The 20,277-nt window shown below is 42.6% G+C and overlaps 3 protein-coding genes across 4 annotated transcripts; all 3 read right to left on the bottom strand.

The window, feature by feature from the left end:
• Window positions 1–162: 162 nt before the first annotated feature.
• Window positions 163–5,304, bottom strand: LOC100841137. Of its 2 annotated transcripts, none has more exons than XM_014901028.2 (7): window positions 5,044–5,304; window positions 2,864–3,058; window positions 2,707–2,753; window positions 2,562–2,592; window positions 2,419–2,471; window positions 2,265–2,289; window positions 163–1,855 (listed from the first exon to the last, which is right to left on the bottom strand). In XM_014901028.2, the coding sequence occupies exons 2-7, from the start codon at window positions 3,051–3,053 to the stop codon at window positions 750–752; spliced, it is 1,452 nt and encodes a 483-aa protein (XP_014756514.1). In that variant the 5' UTR covers window positions 3,054–3,058; window positions 5,044–5,304; the 3' UTR covers window positions 163–749. The 2 variants fall into 2 exon arrangements, with proteins under 2 accessions (XP_014756514.1, XP_010234179.1); XM_010235877.3 differs by having other exon boundaries at window positions 2,265–2,292; window positions 5,044–5,302.
• Window positions 5,305–12,145: 6,841 nt separating this feature from the next.
• On the bottom strand, window positions 12,146–16,731 carry LOC100829720 (disheveled-associated activator of morphogenesis 2). The gene is made up of 4 exons (XM_003573074.4): window positions 16,374–16,731; window positions 15,638–16,036; window positions 13,426–13,840; window positions 12,146–12,622 (listed from the first exon to the last, which is right to left on the bottom strand). The coding sequence occupies exons 1-4, from the start codon at window positions 16,597–16,599 to the stop codon at window positions 12,433–12,435; spliced, it is 1,230 nt and encodes a 409-aa protein (XP_003573122.1). The 5' UTR covers window positions 16,600–16,731; the 3' UTR covers window positions 12,146–12,432.
• Window positions 16,732–17,550: 819 nt separating this feature from the next.
• On the bottom strand, window positions 17,551–20,196 carry LOC100827287 (SNAP25 homologous protein SNAP33). The gene is made up of 6 exons (XM_003573066.4): window positions 19,754–20,196; window positions 19,033–19,581; window positions 18,619–18,712; window positions 18,372–18,499; window positions 18,165–18,262; window positions 17,551–17,868 (listed from the first exon to the last, which is right to left on the bottom strand). Exons 2-6 carry the CDS (start codon window positions 19,519–19,521, stop codon window positions 17,769–17,771), a joined length of 909 nt encoding a protein of 302 aa, XP_003573114.1. The 5' UTR covers window positions 19,522–19,581; window positions 19,754–20,196; the 3' UTR covers window positions 17,551–17,768.
• Between the last annotated feature and the right edge of the window lie 81 nt (window positions 20,197–20,277).

The raw sequence follows: 20,277 nt of genomic DNA, 5'->3' as shown, positions 1-20,277 counted from the left end.
GCCTTGTACCAACTACCAAGTCAAACTAGTTTGTAGAAAAATACACTAATATTTATGATATCAAATAAATATAAGACGATGATATATATCATGATGAATTTAATAAACAGTAAAATACCCTAGTCCATAAATTTGGAGCGGATCAACATCTCAGTCCACGAATTCAAAAGGCACAAACATAAAATCCTAAAGTCGTATTACACTTAAAACTGTTTGGAAGGGTTAAATCCGGACAGCCCGTGCGTTGCTATTGCACTTTCTTAGGGGGTTTTTCCCGCAAGACTGAGAAAAGAAATGGACAGAAATTATGCAAAGCGAGCAGCAGGCAACGGCTACATTCAACAAATGGGTGGCTGCGTAAACATAATATAATTCTAGTACTCCAATAACCAAATTATCTCCCATTCTGCCCATCATCAAGACGGCAAGTCTTTCCAACAGCACCAGATTGCAGGATGCAAAGACCCCCTTTGCTAGTTGTCCGTTCCCAACTCCACAATCCACATAGTCTGAAAACAGTTTCCATGACTTGTTACTCTAATAACCACACAGCGTTTATAGAACATCATGAGATGGACAAGTTGCACAGAAAAAAGAAACCAAACCAAATGGAGAGCAATATCAGCCGCTGACAGCCATGACTTGTTACTATGGACAAATCTCCTGAAGACTTGATGTTCCTCAGTTGGAGACAATAAATTAGAGATTGGCAGCCATGCAATGCCTCCAAATGCACCAACATCGCCTTTCTAGAGACCTGGCATCATGCTGCTTGTTGCCGCCTCCCTCTCCGCTGAAACCACCGCTCCAGCTGCTGTCGGAGGTTTGATGGACAGTGGTAACACCTTAGAGGGAGCCATTGCAGCTTGCCCTGCTGCCATCACAATCCTGTGTGATAATTCACGGTTTGAAACCATGGTTGCCACAGGAATACCCATTGCTTGTGTGCTGCTTCCAGCTACAGATACACCAGCAGTGACAGTTCCCTGGGAGACCACAGATGGCTTCACTGCCTTTTTGGGTTTCTTGGCCCGACGGCGCTTTCCAGAAGGGAGTGGCAAAGCTTCAGGGGCAGCATTATCCTCGCTCGACAGACTCTTCCGATGCACAGAGCAGAAATCTGTCCCCCATTTTGCGCTTGTATTGCATCCTACGAACTTGCACCGGCTACCGCCACCGTGCTTAATGCAGAAATCTGTCCGTCCTTGTGCACTCTTCGTACATCCTTGAGATTTGCAACGCCTTCCCCCACCATGCCTGATGCAGAAGTCTGTGTTCCCTTGTGCACCTTTCCCACAGCCTTCAAATTTACATCGCTTGCCACCACCATGCCTCACGCAGTGATCACTACGGCCTTGGCCACATGCTGCATTCGGGCATCCAGTAACAATGCACCGCTTCCCTCCTCCATGGCCAATGCATAGAGGTGTTCCTCCATGTGCAGCTTTTATACACCCCCGTGCCATGCAACCCTTTGTACCACCACTATGTATTTTACAGTACACTGTGTTCACCTGGGCCTGCTTTCTGCAGTTCTCGTACTTGCATATGTCTGCCCCATGGAAGATAACTTGACCAGTGTCACCCTGAGTGTTCCGAGAACTATCCTTCAGTTTGCATTGATCATCCACATCATACTTGACATGTACATCTTGTTCAGTGCATGTCACTGTACTGGAACCAGGTTTGGTGCAATGGCTGCCTTTAACAGGGGGCATATATAAATCTGAGCTCTTATGTGCACTCTGGAGGTAACTATTCTGTTGGTATGAACGCCCTGCACTGTGAATATTACAGTACACTACCCTTCCATCGACAACCTCATTGCAACCAGGTTCCTGGCAACTTTTCCTGTCTATTTTACAACAAGAAACACATAAGAAGATATAGATTGTATGTAAGGTGTAATATAAAGAATGACAATAAATAATAGCTGATACCATAATAACTACTCCATAATAAGTACTGAGACAAGTGACAATTAATCACAGTAGTATTTCACATATTTATATTGATAGTCATGGGAAAATATACAGGACCACATCAAATGTAGAGGTAAATCCAAAGAAAAACAAAGGCCAGAAATTAACTTCGGTAGCTTAAGGACGAGAATCATCTCAGAACAAATAATAGAAACTTGCATAATCAGCGACAGTGTATTCAATACCAGAACAATGAAACACAACAGACACACAAAGGTTTTGGTATGAACAAAAATCCTTGCAAAATCACATGCTTTTAGGGAAGTGAGGCGGAGAACATACCCCCAAGGGAATCATCCGCCATGAGCTTCTGCCAGAAAAGTAAGAACCACACAAAATGTCAGAAATTAGTGATTGCCAGAGAAGTAAGAACCACAGAAAATGTCAGAATTTAGTAATTATACAGGACAATATTGCTCGGGACTGACCAAGTTACCTTTATATGAGCGATATGGTCATGCCCCATTATAATTGTATGTTTATCTGCACCTGATCCAAGCATTACATGGTTAATAACGAAATTGAGGTAGCATCTGATCAGATCAGTAAATTATAAGACTAACCATAGAAAATACATACCACAATAGAAAGAAGGCTCCAAAGCATACACCTGCATGGAGTGTTAATATAGATGTTAAATCAATTTTCAAGGAAGAGGACCATGCTTGAAGATAAGTTATCTCTGAAGCAGCACAACTTAAATTGTTGAGTAGGGAAAAATTACCCCTTGTTGAGAAGAATGACCATGTCCAATCATTGAGATTGGTTGATCTAAGTACAAACATACATGGAGAAAGAAAACCACATTATTTGCACGCCATAAATTTTTATCTTTAGTGTTGGACATATCAAAAGTTTATTACATAGCAATATTTGCTAACCTTTTTGTTCTCTGCTACCAGTTTGATTGAAAGTCTGTGACATAGAAAAACCAAGTGAATGAGATAAGTTGGTTCTTATATTGTGAGCAATTACAGGTTGGTTACTACTCTCCAGTTGTTTCTGATTGTAACCAAATGCCGGTGTCTGTATTGTGAGCTCCAATCCAGCCTTCGAAGCTTGGGAACTCATCAAATCTATATACAACATGTTCTTACTATCAACAATCCAAACTACATGAGAAGAAACAGTGCAAGTATTTCAACAGCAATTAAGTACATTAGACAAACATTATCAGAATTTGACAAACCATATGTATGATAAATTTCTTTTAGAACGTCCCCCAAGTTCTGTTCCCCGAACAACTAGAGCCAATTTATTTGTAAACATAAAAATAGCAATCTGCGTCAAAATCTTTACTCCTATAAAGATTTCAATCGGTGGAGGTGGTCAGTCCCCTTTGGCCACATCATCTCTTAGATCCACCATAAAAGGTTGATATATGGGCAGATATAAATGATTTCATCTGAGTTTATTTCTTATCCTTGAGAATCTGTACCAACGCACGGCTGTTGTGCTAGTAATAACAATTTCTACTATGCTTTCCTTGTGCTGTACAGTCAATGTCACCGGCTTACTGCCTGCTTTTCAATTTCTCCATCAAGTGTAAGCAAATCTGCCTCAATCACCAGCCAAATTCACCCCAAACTAGATAGATTTTGCACAAAGTCATCTACAGCAGCCTCCAGCTTTAGGTAAATTTTTTGAATCTACCCGTTCAATCGATCCTCAATTTGGTGTATGAATAGAACTTTCAGTAGATATCCTCTTTATTTGTATATTACTCCTACATTTTTACCAATACTCCATTTTAAGAATTTACCTTTTCCTTTTTCTAATAGTTTGGGCAAACCACAAAACGATGAGTGCAAGATAAAGTTTTGCTCCCATAACGCCCCTGAACATCTTATGCGTGCACTGAGTCAATTTTATTGGTTACTTTAGACAAACCACCAATGTCAATGTTCACATCATGAAGATGGTGGTCAGTATGCCTCCATTTCCTTCCCACGGTATGAGCAGAGAATAAAAATGCTGAGTACAACCACAAGAAAGAAATTGCAGATGGTGGTCAAGTTCTTGGCTTGCTCTCGACTGAGGGGAAACATACTTGGGAACAAAGCACTACAAAGTAAACACCTTATGGATGTAACCCAGTTTCCTTAATGTTTCAAGTCAAGAAGCATATGATGTATGGTATGTGGTTACAGAAAATGGCCTACATATAACCATGTGAAACCTTGATTATTAACAGGACAGAATTATATATGATGATTAAGCAGTTAAGAATGAAAAAAATGAAGCATACAATTATATAGCTGAGAATCTAATAAACTATGCAATCAACAGAGAGCTCCGCCTAAGTTAAAGATTTTTTGAAGCATAAAATGCAATCGAGTTATATGGCTGACAGTCTAAGGAAATATGCAATCAACAGAGAGCTCAGCCCAATTTTAGGTTTAGCAGCAACAAGAATAGTTTAAGATATTTGTACAATTTCATTTTGGGTATCAACAGTACCTGTTGTTCTAGTCTGTAATAAGGAAACTAGCTTCTAAACCACCAACATCCTTAGAACTCTTTGATAATTGTCTAGCTCCAACCTTAAACCTTTTCTTATGCAAAGCAAATGGGATTTAAAGGTTGCACAAAAAGAAAAGAACAGGACAAAGGCTCAAAAAGCGTATGCCTAAGTATCCTATGAACAACTCTTGAAGCAACTACCACTGCATAAACCTCTACTGCTCTGCCATGATTTATTACAGCCCCTAATGTGATCGGCTGTAATCAAGTTATTATAACATAAAACAGAAAACTGAGCGAATAAGCAACAAACTGGCACAAGCAACATTACTCCACATCTGGGACATCATAACCTATCTCATAATCCCAAAGGAGAAGAAGGAAACCAAAAAAAAAAACCTAAGCAGCAGAAAAACCCCGGAACCCAAAATCCTAGCCTCCCCGCCAGCGATCTGCTAACGCCTAGCCGAATCAAGAAACAGGGCATTATTAACGACTCCAGGCGCCCAGCTCAGATCTCTCCAATAAAGTGTTGGCCCGCACAAACAGAGCAACAGCTAGAAGTAGTAGCGACAGCAGGAGTGATCCGAGGGCATACCGTGCAGGATTTGGAGGTGGCAACTGGACAGCGACGGCGGGGGAGGCGGCGGCGGCGGATGCGGGGGGGCGGCGGCGAGGGTTGACGAAGGAGCGGGACGAGCGAGGACTGAGATGGGTAAAGGCAAGAATGCCTAAGCAAATTCTATAGTTGGAAATAGTATTTTAGTATAGGGAATTGGAATGGGGTTTCGAGGGTTGGCTGGCTGCAAGTTGCAGCGGAGGACGCATACAAAATTGGAGATAAGTGGGAAGAAGGAAGGTGGCTGGTCAGGTCGATCCAGCCCAAATTGAGCCAGCCCGCTAACAGATCGGCTCCCAAGATTAATCTGTTTTGGACTGAGCTGGATCCTGCTAGTAGTGTTTTAGCTCACCGAACGTTCGGTGCCAAGACTCAGGCAACGGACGCTTTGTGCGTTGTTGGATCTGGAGGGATCCAACGGCTGGGCGAGCAGAAGGGGAGGGGTTAACCTAACTTTATTTTTAACCGGCGAGGCGGCAACGAGAACGGCGACTGCAATGGTAGATCGAGAAGGGGAGGAGAACAGAAAGAGAAGAAGGGAGAGAGAGCGCAAAGAAAAGACAAAGGCGTAAGGGGTCATAGTAGCGCAAGGCTATGGAGCAAGCAATCGTCCTCTGTTTCAGATCTAGATCTAGTATAGAATGGACTAACTGTTAGAATCTGTCTCTCCAAAATATGTGGACATGTAATTAGCAGTAATTAGGGTTTTTTAGTCAAGCACATGAAGGAACTCTCAGGATAATAAAAAAACTAGGTGATGCGGATCTCCATGTGTCAAGTTCTTCAACAAGCTCAGTGACAACTCAGACCTAATCTTTGGCCGCTTCTGGCTTTCCAAGGCTTTCTCGAGAAAACTCATTAACAGTATGTAAGTCTAACCAAATTTGTCGGCGGTTTTTTTAGGAAACAGAAGGAGGACAGCTTCTCGGTGAAGCCTATAAGCTGAAAAGAACGAAACCTAGTGGTCCAATTCCAAGAGCTAGAGCAAAGGATGAAACCAAAACCAAGTCTTTCCGTCTATTCGAGAAAAAAAATACATATTAAAATACTTAGAAATTTGTACAATGGAGACATACTTTTTTTTCTTGTGAAAATGGAACAACAATTTTCGGCGAAAACACTCGTGGAAACGGAATCTTCCGTTTTCTTAATGTGAAACTTTATGTTTATATTGGCCTCTACATAGCCTATAGACATTCAACCCAACCTAATTTTATGATTACTGGGTCCTTGTGATCCCATATATATCCTTCACGTCCTCACCAACCTGTACTCCATGGCTCCATCTTTGTGCAACCACATGCATGAGCCCAATGCAGCGGCGTAGGTGTTTTTTGAATACCGCCCTCCTTATTTGTCACCTATTTCTCCATGCCATTTGGTTTCGTTTTGCTACATGGTTCAAGGGGGTATTCTGTTCCTACACATATTCACTTTGGTGTCCGTGTCGACACCACCAATATTCATTTGCTCTATATTTGTTTCCAGCAGGAGCATAACATCAAGGACAAATGGTAAGGTCCAAGTCGGCACCACCAATGTGGCTTCTGTTGGCACCACCGACCAAAGGCAGAGCCAACTACCTCTAGACGATACTACTGACCAAAAAGCTATCGGCAACCGAAGCCCGAAGCTATTGTTGAACATCAAGCCATCTGCACTACCGATGAGGGAGCCTTCGGCACCACCGACATCTCGCTACAATGACATCTTTTCATTCAGCACAACAACCGATCTCCTAACTGAGAGTAAACCGGGTTTCGCCCCTACATCTCCTGAAGTCCATACTTAATTCCACTTAGTGAATGAGGGTTACACCCCCTATAAATACCTATGTATGCCTCTATGATGGGTTAGAATGTTTATGGCTTCGTTCTTTTCGGCTTCTAGAACCGGCTTCTCATAGAAGTTGCCTTCACCTAGCTTCCTGGAGAAGCCGCATCACAAATTTAGCTAAATTTCCAAAGTAGTTTGGGCCATACTTGTTTGATAGCCTAATCAAATTTAGGTGACGGCTTCTCCAGGAATCTGGGTCAGGACAGCTTCTTGGAGAAGCCGGTTCAAGAAGCCTAAAAGAACTAGCCCTATGTCAAGTTTAATTTCCTACCCCTTCCAAGGCATCCATCATGGAGCGTGGTAGTAAACTCAGTTCACCATCAGTTCTACTTTCTTCCTCTGTGAGAATTGTTGTGGAATTCTACTGACCATTGGAGCGACTAAGGTTTCAATTGGACTGAAGTTGATTTGTGTTCAAATCCAAAGTATTCTTGCTGGAATTTGTTGTTGGATATTGCAACCTCTTATTTCCTTTGCTAGTTATTCCAACTAGAGTTGACTTGAGAGTTGAGATCATATCCAAAGGATTTCTCGCTAGAGTTTATTGTTGGATTTGCTTTCTCTCTTTGGTTTACTCAAAATCGTCCAATTCGTGAACATCGAGCCAAGAACCCACATCACTACGCCAACATAATTATAGCACACATAGGGAGTCGCCTAGGAGGGTGGTGTGGTATTATAGTGGTATCAATGCGGAGGAGCGCCTGTAGTCAGAGCTGGGATAAATGTGCCGATAACAATGAATTACAGCATGACCAAACATCGTGTCTCGATGCCATGTTATTGTGATAGCTCGTTCCTCGGTAGATCATCGTGCCTTAGGATTTTCTAACAAGTGGTATAAGAGTTGGGTTCGTGGTTCCAAGTTGATATAGAAGAGGTAGTGCTAGCGTGGTAGTTTGGTCCATCGTGGAAATTTCTTACCCGGAGGTTGCAAAATCATGAGATATGCATCAGTTGCAAGCGATAGAGGTTATTGACAAGCTAATGAAGGCGTTTTTGGGTCCACGTCCAGCTGGGTGAGCGCAACGAAGTACTTAAAGAGGTGGTAGGTACCCTCGGCGTGATCTTAACCATAAGATGGTGCTTTGAGATGAGCGCCAACTAATTAGTTTACTATGCATTTCATTAGAGAGAGATGATTAACAGTGTACGGAAGCAAAAGGTGGTATTTCTTTGTTCTAGTCTGACTTGTACCGATGTGACCAGCTGACACATTTTTCTCTTTCTCTCATTCTCTCTCTTGCTTCATGTGACATGCTGACACCTTTTTGCATATCACTTGATGACACATTTTTGTCCCCATCTTTTTTCTTCCGACGATGACACAAGTAAATCGCCAATACTTAGTACCGACTCATTTGTAAGTAAATCCTGTTAATGACAACACCTATCAGTTTGTAGTACGTGAAGCAGAACATGATAGGTAAATCAAGCTAGATACGTGGCAAATATATCACATCAGTTTGACAAAATACATCAAGGTATATGATAGCTATCTCAATATACATGGCAAATATATTACATCAATTTTAAACGTGACAAATATACCGTTAGATCAAGTATACTGTCAATTCTCATTGATGCTAAAATTAACAAGTACTGAGTAACTCCTCAATCTTGGCAGAATCAATTTATTTTTGGAGGAATGGCCGAATAAATTTTAAGCACACCTCCATGTACAAACTACTTCAGCTTGCTGCATGCACAGACCATCCATGGCGATGTGATGAAGAAAAAAAATAGTTCATGCGTAGGTGTCCGAGAGATGACAGATGAGAGAGGGAGGGGACATGCAAACTAAACGACATGCCCACTGGTGTTTCTCTCTCTGCTAATTACTCTCTCCGATTCATAAGAAGTGTCACTGATTTATGATTTAGTACACAAATGTATTAAAGTTGTACTAAATCAGCGACACTTATTATAGATCAGAGGAAGTATATGACAGAAGATTAAAACAAATCATTTAAAGAATGAACGATGTAAATACCATGCGGGGTACCTGGAGTTTTGGCTATGGGGGGTAGAGAGAGGAGGAAAGTGGGAGGGGGAGAGAGAAGGCTGATAGGTGCGGTCAATAGCTAGCAAATTGTCCACCTAAGGCATGCCACATGAATCTTGAAAAGTAGTGGCTCTCAGTGGCGGATCCAGGTTTGTGATCGAGTCAGGGTGGTCCAATGCACAATTTTTTTTACCTCAATATATATTAGAACCAGCTATTTTTACTCCAAATATTACTCGCCAACAGTAAATATGCTAATATTGAACAAGCAAATCTTAATTTGATCGCCTGGTAGCCGAGAGACATGATTACTCGCCAACAAGATTGCGGCTGGGCTGCATGTCCTGATCTCCACTGATCGCTAGGCGCTAGCTAAGCTAGGGCCGGTAGGAGGGAGTTCCGTTACTTCCGCCTCCGCCTCTTCGTGTTTCTGATCGATGGCAGCTGATCATTCGATGGATTTGATAAGACAAGGCCAAAGCAGCACGTGGAGCCGGCAACAAGGAGATGGGCTAGCAGCCTGATTTTCTTTTTCTTTTTGGGCTCAGGATATTAGATATGTTGATATATGAGCCGAATTCTCAGGGGACAACCCTGGCCACCGTGTGGATCCGCCTGTGGAGGCTCTAGTCAAATACTCTTAGTTTCTTAAATTAGAGCGTATTTTGTTTCTTTTGACCGATCCTTTGATGAAGGATTACTCCATCAACATGTGAATTATGTAATAATCTCTCCGATCCTAAATTCTTGTCGTGTTTTTAGTTCGATAACAATTTAGGATCGGAGGAAGTACAAATGTACAAATCACCATAAAATAAGTAATTTTAAATACCAAAGCAACGATATCAATTTTATTTCACAAAAATGTATATAATGATCGACTAATTCTTGACAATCCATCAAAAGTTAGTGAAAGGTCAGGAACACTAAAGTACATAAAGGATTAGTAATGGGGAAATCTAAGAATTAGAGATTTTTCCCATAAAAGGAATCATAATAAGGACTTGAAATTAGTGGAAATGATCAAGTAGTACTTTCTTGGGATTCCGATCCAGAGTATGTTTCCATTCACTTGTTAAGGAAATGGCTATCAAGAACGAATTTATCCTTTATTTCTTTTTTCTTTTTAACTCGGTTAAAGAAAACAAAATGCACCCTGTTTTTAGGAACGAATGTAGTATGTTATAGATACTTTCAAGCAGTCATCGTTGTAATTTGCAACGGCCTAAAATTTATAGAAATCGTTGCCTTGAGAAGCCAGAAGGTTAGATTGTTTTTTTATAAATGGACCCTGCTTCATTAAAACAGTAGGACACATAGGATTACAACTTGAGGTGCAACCCAGACTTTGAGGAAATTAAAATTACAAACAAGCCACTTAGGGTACACACGTGGGGAATTTAGATTGTTACACAGAAATCGCTTTCTCTTTATTGCTAGGGAATGCCACGAATTCAGGAACAAAACATAAGTTTCTTCCCGGAGTACAAGATATCATGTGACTTTAATCAGTTGTTGTTCCCGGGTATATTTCGGGGAGCAGACATGGCGGTCATGGTCCTGCCCACAGGAGGCTGCGGCCCCTTGGGCCTCCTGGACCCCGCCACAGCTTCTCTTCCTTGCGGACTATCCGCTACAGGCGTGGCCCGGCCCCGGTCGATCCTTTCTTCGTTGCACGGCTCTTGGTACCGCGACGCCGCGACTGCCAGCAGCCTCCTTGGAACTGCACACACACACACACACCTCAGCTCGTTTTTATTCTTCCAAAAAAGGCAGCTGATGCGAGAACTTTCGAATATATGGAAATGCAACGACCAAATTATAACAAAAACAAAGACATAATATAAACACGGATAGCGTATGTATATACGTACTGCATCTGGTGGCGGAGAAGGATGGAGCGAAGCAGCTCGCTAGCATAACCACCACCAGGAGGAGAGCTTCCACTTTAACCTTTGCTTGTCCCATTGCGTTGGTCGAAATGCTGTGCCGTTACGAACTTACGATCGAGAGCAAATTAACTTGCTGTTGTGTACGCTAAGTACTACGGCCGGCTGATGGAGATGTACGTGGAACTCGCCTGGCTTTTATAGAAGAAACGCATGGTAGCTATACGGTGTACATGTATGCATGGAAATGGCAAGTTGGGTGTTAAGACGAGTTGACTGCCGTGAATCTTGTGCGGTGAACGATATACATGGAGTCAATATATAGCTTGTGGATCCGGGGATAGAATCAGTTGCCAGCCGATCGAGGAAGTCCCGATCGACTACTTGACCAGAACCAAGGAGTAATTCTATACTCCAGACTACCAAAATGTGGATTGCGGGCAGATAACGTTTCAGAACATGGTTTATTTTATAAAGATGGCCATTTTGGACTGCAGACAGCTGGAGCTCAGGATCCGTGAAACCCAGATTTTTTACAATTCGGAAATGATATTTGTGAGTTCCAGAAACTTCTTCTCCCTCAGGCATTACTTTGTACTAAATCACTGAATGGATCGGAGGGAGTACACGTAATATGAGTGTGTACTAGGTACGTGTAAAATGTCAACAAAAAGTTATTTAACTTGTGAGCTATAGAAAAGACAAATATATGCATCCGCAATAAATGAAACCGTACATTTATTATAGATCCATATTTGCGTATATTTTTTAGTGTAGCCTACAAATAAAAGCCTTTTCAGCAAAACTTTATAGGTATGTACTACACATTTGTAGGATTTTAATTAGAAGTTTTAAAAACTCCTAAATATGGTTTTCAAATTCTTAAATCTTTTCTCGGCCATTTTTGGTCCTTCTAGCGCGTGGCCAGTTGTGAGCATTGAAATCAAACTTGGTGCTGCTGACCTAGAAAGTCTTATCTTATTCTTTAGTACTATTGTATACCAGTTGGTAGCATTTGTGCGTGATAGTCAAACGTCTTGAGCCCTGGAAGTTCGGCAACTACGCAAGGTTTTTATCGACTTTGCGAAGCACGTAGACTCCGGGTCGGGAGCATCACTTCAACTGTCTCAAGCGAACTCGTAGACTTTTAGCCGTTCGAAGTTCCAGCAAGAAAAAGAATCAAAAGACAGACGAACGCCCTTTTCTCCCCATGATCACACACAAAAAGGACGATCAAACCCTTTTTATTTTGGTGTAGCAAAGAAAATCGACCAAAATAACTGAACTCTTATCTATTTACCCAATCAGCCAAAGAAAATCAACCAACGTAACTGTATATTTAACAAGAATCTACTACTGAAAATTTTAAGCCCAAATTTGTTATTCAGAAACCATTAACAGTCATGCAAATTGTGATTTGCACGGGCATTTCATGTCCAGAATAAAATATAGCTTTCTTTGGAAGGAACAAATATACAGTAAACCTACAAAATAGTGCAAACAAATGCTGCAATGTAAAAATACATTTTTCTCCCTGTCCATGTATCGTGGCTAACAATACAAATGTTAAACAGGATGGTCAGCTTGCTGATAACAAGGGAGATGAAATTGTTCCAATGTGAAGCTCCATAACACACCTTATGCAGCTAGCCTCAATTCCTGTGTCTTCGTCTTCAGACGGTCCATGAACCGAGAATTAGCCTTAAGTCTGTCTTTAACGTAAGCGTTTCTAGCATTATCAGCCAACTGGTCAGCTTTCATAGCATCTTCCACTAGAGCATACAGTGTCCTCAAGCAATCTTTTCTGTTCTCTTCTCGATGATCAAACCTACAGTGGCAATAAAATAATTATCTACAAGTAGCACCAAGTGATGTTGGTAAGATTATCATCCGGAATTCTGCATAAGAATATGAGGATAAAATATGGCCATATAGATTAAAATACACACATCCTGACCACAATAGGGCTGTTCACCGCACCACGCCCAAACAACAAATGTCACTGGATTGCTGAAAATCACTAAGGCATTCTTTGATATCTGCTTTGAGAAAATGTCTGGAAATCACATTGTTTTAGAACTTCTGGAAAATTCTAAAATGGTTTGCATGCGGTTTGCACTGGTTTCCAGCAGATATTTTCTGGTCTTTTTGTATAATCCAATAATTAGTTTATGTATTTTTAAACATCCCTAAGAAATACCTTCAATACTGGAGAGGTTATTTGTAAGCAAATTAATGGCAAGTACGGAGGCAAGAGCAAGATATAGATCGTGCTTAATTAACTTTATATCGAGACACAAGATTGTCTAACATGGCAACCAGAAACATAAAGTAGTTTTACCATGTTTAATCCTGAATTTTTATCTGATAATTAATATTGCAACCTTCTTCTAGAAAGAAGTTTACTTTACCAACTGGACAAAGAATCTGCCAAAACTTCAAGCATACTACAGTTACAGTATTTATATTAAGGCACATAACGTGTTTCACCAGCAGAAAGTACAGTTCTGTGAACAGGACGGATATTTGTAAAAAATATTAGTGTTTTTCACGAGGAGAAATATTAGTGCTACATGACACACAATTAAATAATCTTACAATGAATGATGGAAGCAGGTAATTTTCCCATACCTTTCGCTGGTTATTGTGAGCTCATCCTTTCCTGAATTATACCTCTTTCCAACAACTTCACGTAATCGACGGAAAGCATGCCGTGAAAGACCCAATTCCTTGACAGTTACACTGAGTTTAACTTTTCTATTTTTTGGATGCCATGCATCGCCACCAGGAGTAAATACAATACGTGACTCCCACCTGAGAACAGGTCCTTCACCAGGTGGATCATTCAACTTAACATTCTTATTATCAGTTTGAGAAAATTCATCTACAGTTGGTGTCTCTGCTTCCATTAGTTCTGTGCACTCTGAGACCATCTTATCCTCAAATTCTTTGAATAGCTCATAAGCCTGCTCAGGTTCAAGCTCCCTCCTCTCACACATGTCTCCCAACTCATTAAATTTGGCCTCCACCTTTTGCTTTATTTCATCTGGATGTAACATATGAAGTACAAAACAAGTCAAAACATATCTAATACAGAAAAAAATCGGTACAGGGAATATCAAACTGAGAGAAATAGAGTCCTTAGAAAATTACAAATATAACAGCATGCTGAAGTATGCACAAAAGAAAGGGAAAAACATGATTTACTAACGTGAAGTGGATAACTAGGGTGTTATGCACAAAAGAAAGGGAAAAACAGGATCTACTGAAAGCAAACCTGAATGAATACCAAGTCTATAAGGGACACCTATCAGGACTCAGCTAAAGAAGCATATTCAGTGAATAGCAACTCTATAATAGTAGTCCAACATACCAACATCTCATCAATAATCACTGCCATGTGCAACTTATAGCCTAATATGTAAGTGTTTTGCTTCAGTACTAAACTAATGAATAAGTTCTTATTTTTAAAAGAACTTTCTATTAGTGGGCAGCTATACACATACTTTGCACACTTAACGATAATATTCCATTGGCATAGAAGCTCCCATTGTGGTGCTAATAAAATTATCCAGGAAACTCACAAAGCTCTCACATCTGTAGTTTTACACAGTAAAAAACTGGAGACATACTACTAGGTATCAAGCAGAAACCAGACAGGTACCAGTTGACTGAATAGGGAGGCAAGAGAGACCTGGACTAAATGAGTTTTGTTGATTGTATTGCCTGCTAGGGTAACAGCCGGAATGCTGGCCAAACAGGAGGCTGAAAACTCGTGCAGAAGAGATGGACACAGAGTAATAAACTAAATTGTAGAAACAACTAAATACGGAAATCTATCTCTAGTACATTGAAGCTAATTATCTTTTATTGCTACTGGATATGAAGAGATGTTGCCTAACTATAGGGCAGGCCTTGCACCACAAGAGACGTGGCCACAAACAGGTGAACAGAATATGACAGTGTTCTAGGCTTGTAGATTTGAATCAAGAATGAATGCAAAATCTTGCTATCTCGAATGCTTTACAAAATGTGAGGGCATACATAAGTGGTGCTTGCATAGACTAGCCTCTATAATAAGTCATCCACTTACATGACAACAGCCTGAATAAGCTTAGGACTGATCACTAAGTCAAAGAAAGGAGAGCTGGTAAAATTCACTGTAGCCAAATTACTGAAGCATGCATATGGTGGAAATATGACAGGCATGTCTAGCTGGTTGATCATAACATATCTTTGAAGAGGTCAGAGCAAGAATATACAGAAATATGCCTTCTTCCCTAGAAAGTGGGCAAAAAATTTCCGAACGGCAGTACAATACCATTATGCAATGCATCACCCAACAGGAACAAAAGGAAGCATGATTGCATTAACTTCACTTGGATTTCATATTCTTCTACAGTTACTCAAATTTAAGAATATACATAGATACTGCATGAAAAAATAATTGGCGATTATTACTTGGTTGCATAAACAGCTTACGTTTCCTGAAAAGGCCAAGCCCACCTTCATTTTATACACCAAAAAATGAAAATAACGCAAACCTCGATAAACTTAAATAACAATAAACTTCCATGCAGTCTCATTAAACAATAATCACATATTGAGTTTTTGCGACTTTACCCAACCGGAAAACTTAAGAATCTAGCTATCACGGACTAATATGCCAAACAAGTCTTATTTCTCATCATTTTGTTGAAAATAGAATCTCTTCATCCATCTTCTTGCCTCAGTTTGTCCTACGCATTACCTACTACCCAAGCAAAATAAAGATTGCATTTGCAAGAAAGAACTGCTTCCTTCAAAGCAATTAGGGCAAGAAGGAGGCATAGATTCAACTTACCAGGTAGTAGCTTATCCCAGTGGAGCATGTCCTCGAGGATATCCTCACACTCCTTCATGTTACGCAGGTGGCCCTTGTCTGTTGCTTCCTTGATCATCTCATCCCACTTGGTGTCATCCATGCTATAGAACTCATCGCTCTTCATCTTTTTCTCAACATGCTGTCTCGCATTGTATAGGTCGGTCAGCTCCTCATCGGTGTCATGCATCTCCTCGAAGTCGGACTCAAAGTCCCGATCACGGACCTCGGGGAGCGGCTTGCTCCGCAGCTCCTCAATAAGGTCATCGTCGGTCTCACTGTGCGCATCTGCAAGCTTGCGCTCTAGAACAGCCTCGGCAACGGACGATAGCTCCAACTCATCATCCACCTTGTAGTAAGACTCCAACCTCCGCTTCAACTCTGCAATCAGAGGCATCAGTAAGAATGATTGCTTCGTTAAGAAGATCCTTTCCACATGACACATGTGCCATGGCATTGGAAGGGAAGGCATGTTTTCACGCTTGGGCACCAAGTGTTCCTTTGGCGGGGAAAGTGCAAGAATGCGAGCACTACTGCTGGTGGCGCATTTGGTCGAGCAGGCAGTGTAGGTGGCGAACATTTTGATCTCTCTCCAAGACAATGATGGTGTGCGAGTGGCAACAGAGGCAAATGCACGTCCTTCCAGTCTGGCGGGGCATTTGGTCGAGCAGCTGGTGTGGGTGTGTCCGTTCGGTCAAGAGATGACTGAAGAAAGTACCTTCGTTTGGGACGTCGACGGCGGATGGAGGAGGGGGAGGCGGTGGCGCGGCAGACGGAGGTGGGGAAGGCGGTGGCGCGGAGGCTGGGGGCGAGGCGTCGTCGGAGAGGAGGCGACGGGACAGGAGGAAAGGGAGGTTGACCTTGCTGGTGGGGATACGAGACGGCGGCGGAGGCGGGAGGAGGCGGTGGGAGTGGCGGTGGAGGTGGGTGAGGAAGCGCCTCATCGCGGCGGCCGAGAGAGAGAGAGAGGGCAGCCGGAGTCTGAACTCTGAAGGGGCTGATGGAAAATGGGGGCTTAGGGTTTTCCGGAGGGACCGAAATGCCGAATGGCTGCAGTCTGAACCCGATCAGACGATGATGCGCCCGCCCAGGCCCTTTGCCGAAACACAGGCCAAAGCCCCGACATCCAAAAAAGACCTAAGCTGTCTGTCATCTCGCACACCCTGTTCGCTTTCGCAAAAATTGACAGAATATAGGATACTTTGTGTCATTGACAGGTGGTCTTGCACGCAGAATTTTTTGCGACAATGGCACCTGACCAACGTTTTTATCAAAAATGATCTCATTCAAAAACTATCGACAAAATTAGCTTGGCGGAAAGCACAGAAAGCGACACGTGTCATTTCCGCCAATGGCATTGGCTGAATGCACTATAGCACGTATTGTAACCGAAAAGCTCTTTCATGTGTCCTTGCACCAATGTCATTGGCAGGAGGACCTTTCCTCCAATGTCATTGGTAGAAAGGCCGCGTGTCGCTTTACGGGTTTTCCGCCAGTCCATTTTTGCCATTTGGTTCGGGAAGGTGCTATTGTTGTCAAAAACTTCTGCGAGGAGGCCAGTCGAGCAAAAAATTCTCACACACATAGGTAAAAAAAGACAGGTGGTCTCACACCAAACAATTTGAATGATACGGAGGTTGTGGCATTTTGTCGAAGCCAAACCAAAAACATCATGTTTTGTGACTCTGGTTTTTCATGTTTACCATCGCAGACTCGCAGTGTAGCGTCCATATGTTAAATCCAATTCCATCTTTACTTGGTCTCCAGCCGGGTGCTTTCGCCTTCAGACTCAACTAAGTAAAGATGGCAAGACATGTGCGGTCTATATCACTTTCAGGTAAACCATCTGGACCTTGCGATTCTGCTTCTTCGTGTATTTGTCATGGTGAAAAAGATGCAAGAATCTCATCCACACCTTTTCTCCCAAAGAGTGCAATAGAACCGTAACATGGATAATGTATTACTGTCTTACATGTACACAATAAACCAGTAACTCACTGTCCTGATCATAGTCTTATGCACAAAATCATCTCAACTAATGACCTAAAAACCAAACTGGGCAAGATAAAAGAGTGCCGTAGCGATCCTCCAGTGACAACATATGATCCATGTCTTATCGCCCAAGCAGACGGCGGGTTCGAGCGCTCGCTCCCTTCATCCTGAAGTTAAGTTCATCAAAGTCCTTCTCTGCATGACCCAAATCCTTTGTTTGCCTGAGGAAAATAAAAAGGATGTCACACTCATGCATGGATTAGTTTACACCTCGAAGCAACAACGCTTAAATGATTAGTTTATTGGTCAACACCGTTTTTCTATAGCTGTTGCAGTATTTCCATGGGCTGCTATTAAGAAGAATGGACCAAGTGAAAATATATACTGGCTATTGGTATAGATTCCTATGAATTAGAGAATTAACAAAATGTATTCTGTAAGTTATAGCAATCTGGAGAAAGTGCCTATTAGGCAATCATTCTGGAACGAAGAACAAAGAGCTAAGTGAGACATTTACCTGTCAATCTCAGAGCCCATGTCAATGGCCATGCCTTTCAGATCGCTCAGTATGTCACTAAGATCAGATAGGGCATCGTCCTGTTTTGCCTTCTCCACCTGAGCAAAACAACCAGATGATCAGGAAATACAATGATGTTGAAATCAAATCACTTCCAGAGACGTGATTCTTAGCAAAAACTTTGATATTGACACTAACTATATATACCTCGACTTTCTCAAGCCCTGAAGTTGGTTCAGATTGGAATTGGCGTGCATTAGACCTACGTGGATGATCTGACAGTCCCAATTTCTGCCTCTGTTCCAAATGGCTGCCCTTCCGTATGAAAGAATCATCTGTATCCATGTAATTCCATCCATTCAGTTACGATTAGGGCAGAAGAGACACCAGTATTCAAGTTTCTCATCTCAGGAATTGTTCTTGCAATCTAGTTTAAGTTAACATTGGAAATTACCTCTGGTTAGCATAGGACCCCTGATTGCACCATTCTTCTTTGGCTTCCATTTCTTCGAAAAGATACCCCCAAGATCCCCTAGTAGCTTTTCGCCCTGAATAATGTTTGGAGAACACAGCAATTGTCACAAACTTTTCAATGTGCCCGGGAAGCGGTTTGCCCACATAAACTTTCTAAAGTATCCTCAATTCCTTAGTAACTAATTTCCAGGTTGAAAATTTGGGAAACAAGTTTTGCTTATAAGAGTCTGAGAAAGTAACTTTTGTTTACAACATCATTAGTTCCTACTTCAAGCTTATGATGTGATGCCAGTTCAAAAGGAAACGATCGCAACAGGACTAGGCTAAGTAGAATAGCCAGGGAAATTTTGAAAGGCAAAAAAAAAAAAAAGAGATGCTGAAATTTTCTCTTTACCCTGGATAGATCCTGGTCAATGTCGACGGCCATGGCGTGCGTGCGCCTGATCTGCTGCCCCTGCTGGTGGACAGTGACGAGGGTCTTGGATGCGGTGTCCCTCATCTCCTCGGCGATCTTGACGCAGCCATGTACCCGCTGCGTGGTCTCCTCGGCCTTGTACGCGGCGTAGCCCTCGAGCTCCTGCACCGACTGGCCTTCCACGCCGCCGGCGTCGCGGAAGTCGTTCCTGTAGCGGCTCCTAGACGCGGCCGACGAGGAGGCGAACCCCGACTCGGCCCCGGCCCTCTCCTCCGCGCCGCCGTCGAAGAGGGAGACCCGCTGGTCGGCCGCGGCGGTGGGGGGCGGGACGGAGGAGGCCCTCGCCGGCCTCTGCTGCATCCCGCCGTCGTCGGAGTCGGAGTCGAAGGGGTTCCGGGAGGAGCCGTGGCCACCATCGGCGGCGGCCTTCTTCTTGGGCGCGAAGAAGGACCTCTTGGCGGCGCTCATGGCGGAAACTTGGTGCCGGACCGAGATCGCTAGTTAAATTTTCGCAGCAAATTCAGTTACCTGCAGAGGATCGGGACACCGTAGAGTTGGTCAAGAATCAAGTTGGGAAACTCCAAGAACTCAATAGAACCAAAAAGTGACTTACCCGCAAAAAAATTGACTTGACGAACAAGAAGGGGAAATTAAGGCATAGCAAAAGGAAAACGATTCGAATCAAGTAAATGAACCGCACCTCGGCAGAAACGGATGGAACGCCCTGGCTCTGGCTGCCTGGGAACTGCGCGAGAACAAGAAGAGGAGCGAAGACTCTGACGGCGGCTATATAACAGTAAGCAGTAGAGGACCGAGGAAGGGGAGAGGAGGAGACGAATCCACGCGAAGGAGAAGAGGTAAACAGGAGGACCCGGTCGATTTAATTGTCCCCAGCAGCACCACCGCCACCTTCCTGCCTTCCTTCCTCCGCTCCGGCTGTGAGGAACTAGTACAACTTCCTCGCGTCCACGCACGCGCACGCTCACGCGCTTCTAGTTGGAAAAACAAAATACGGAATAGTAACTCGTTGGATTAGGAAAGGAAATCGAAATTAAAGGGAGGGGCACGGAAGATCTGACTCCAGAATTGATCGATCGTGACCTGCGTTTTTGCGTGTCTACAACACGGTGGCGCTGGTCAAGCACGGACGTATGTATGGTTAGGAAATCTGACCCTTTCTTTTAGCCATAATCCAAATCTGATTATCTATCTGACCATATATGG

The sequence above is a fragment of the Brachypodium distachyon genome, chromosome 3 (assembly GCF_000005505.3).
Source record: "Brachypodium distachyon strain Bd21 chromosome 3, Brachypodium_distachyon_v3.0, whole genome shotgun sequence".
Classification (NCBI taxonomy): domain Eukaryota; kingdom Viridiplantae; phylum Streptophyta; class Magnoliopsida; order Poales; family Poaceae; genus Brachypodium; species Brachypodium distachyon.
This window is presented reverse-complemented; position numbering and strand designations above follow the sequence as displayed.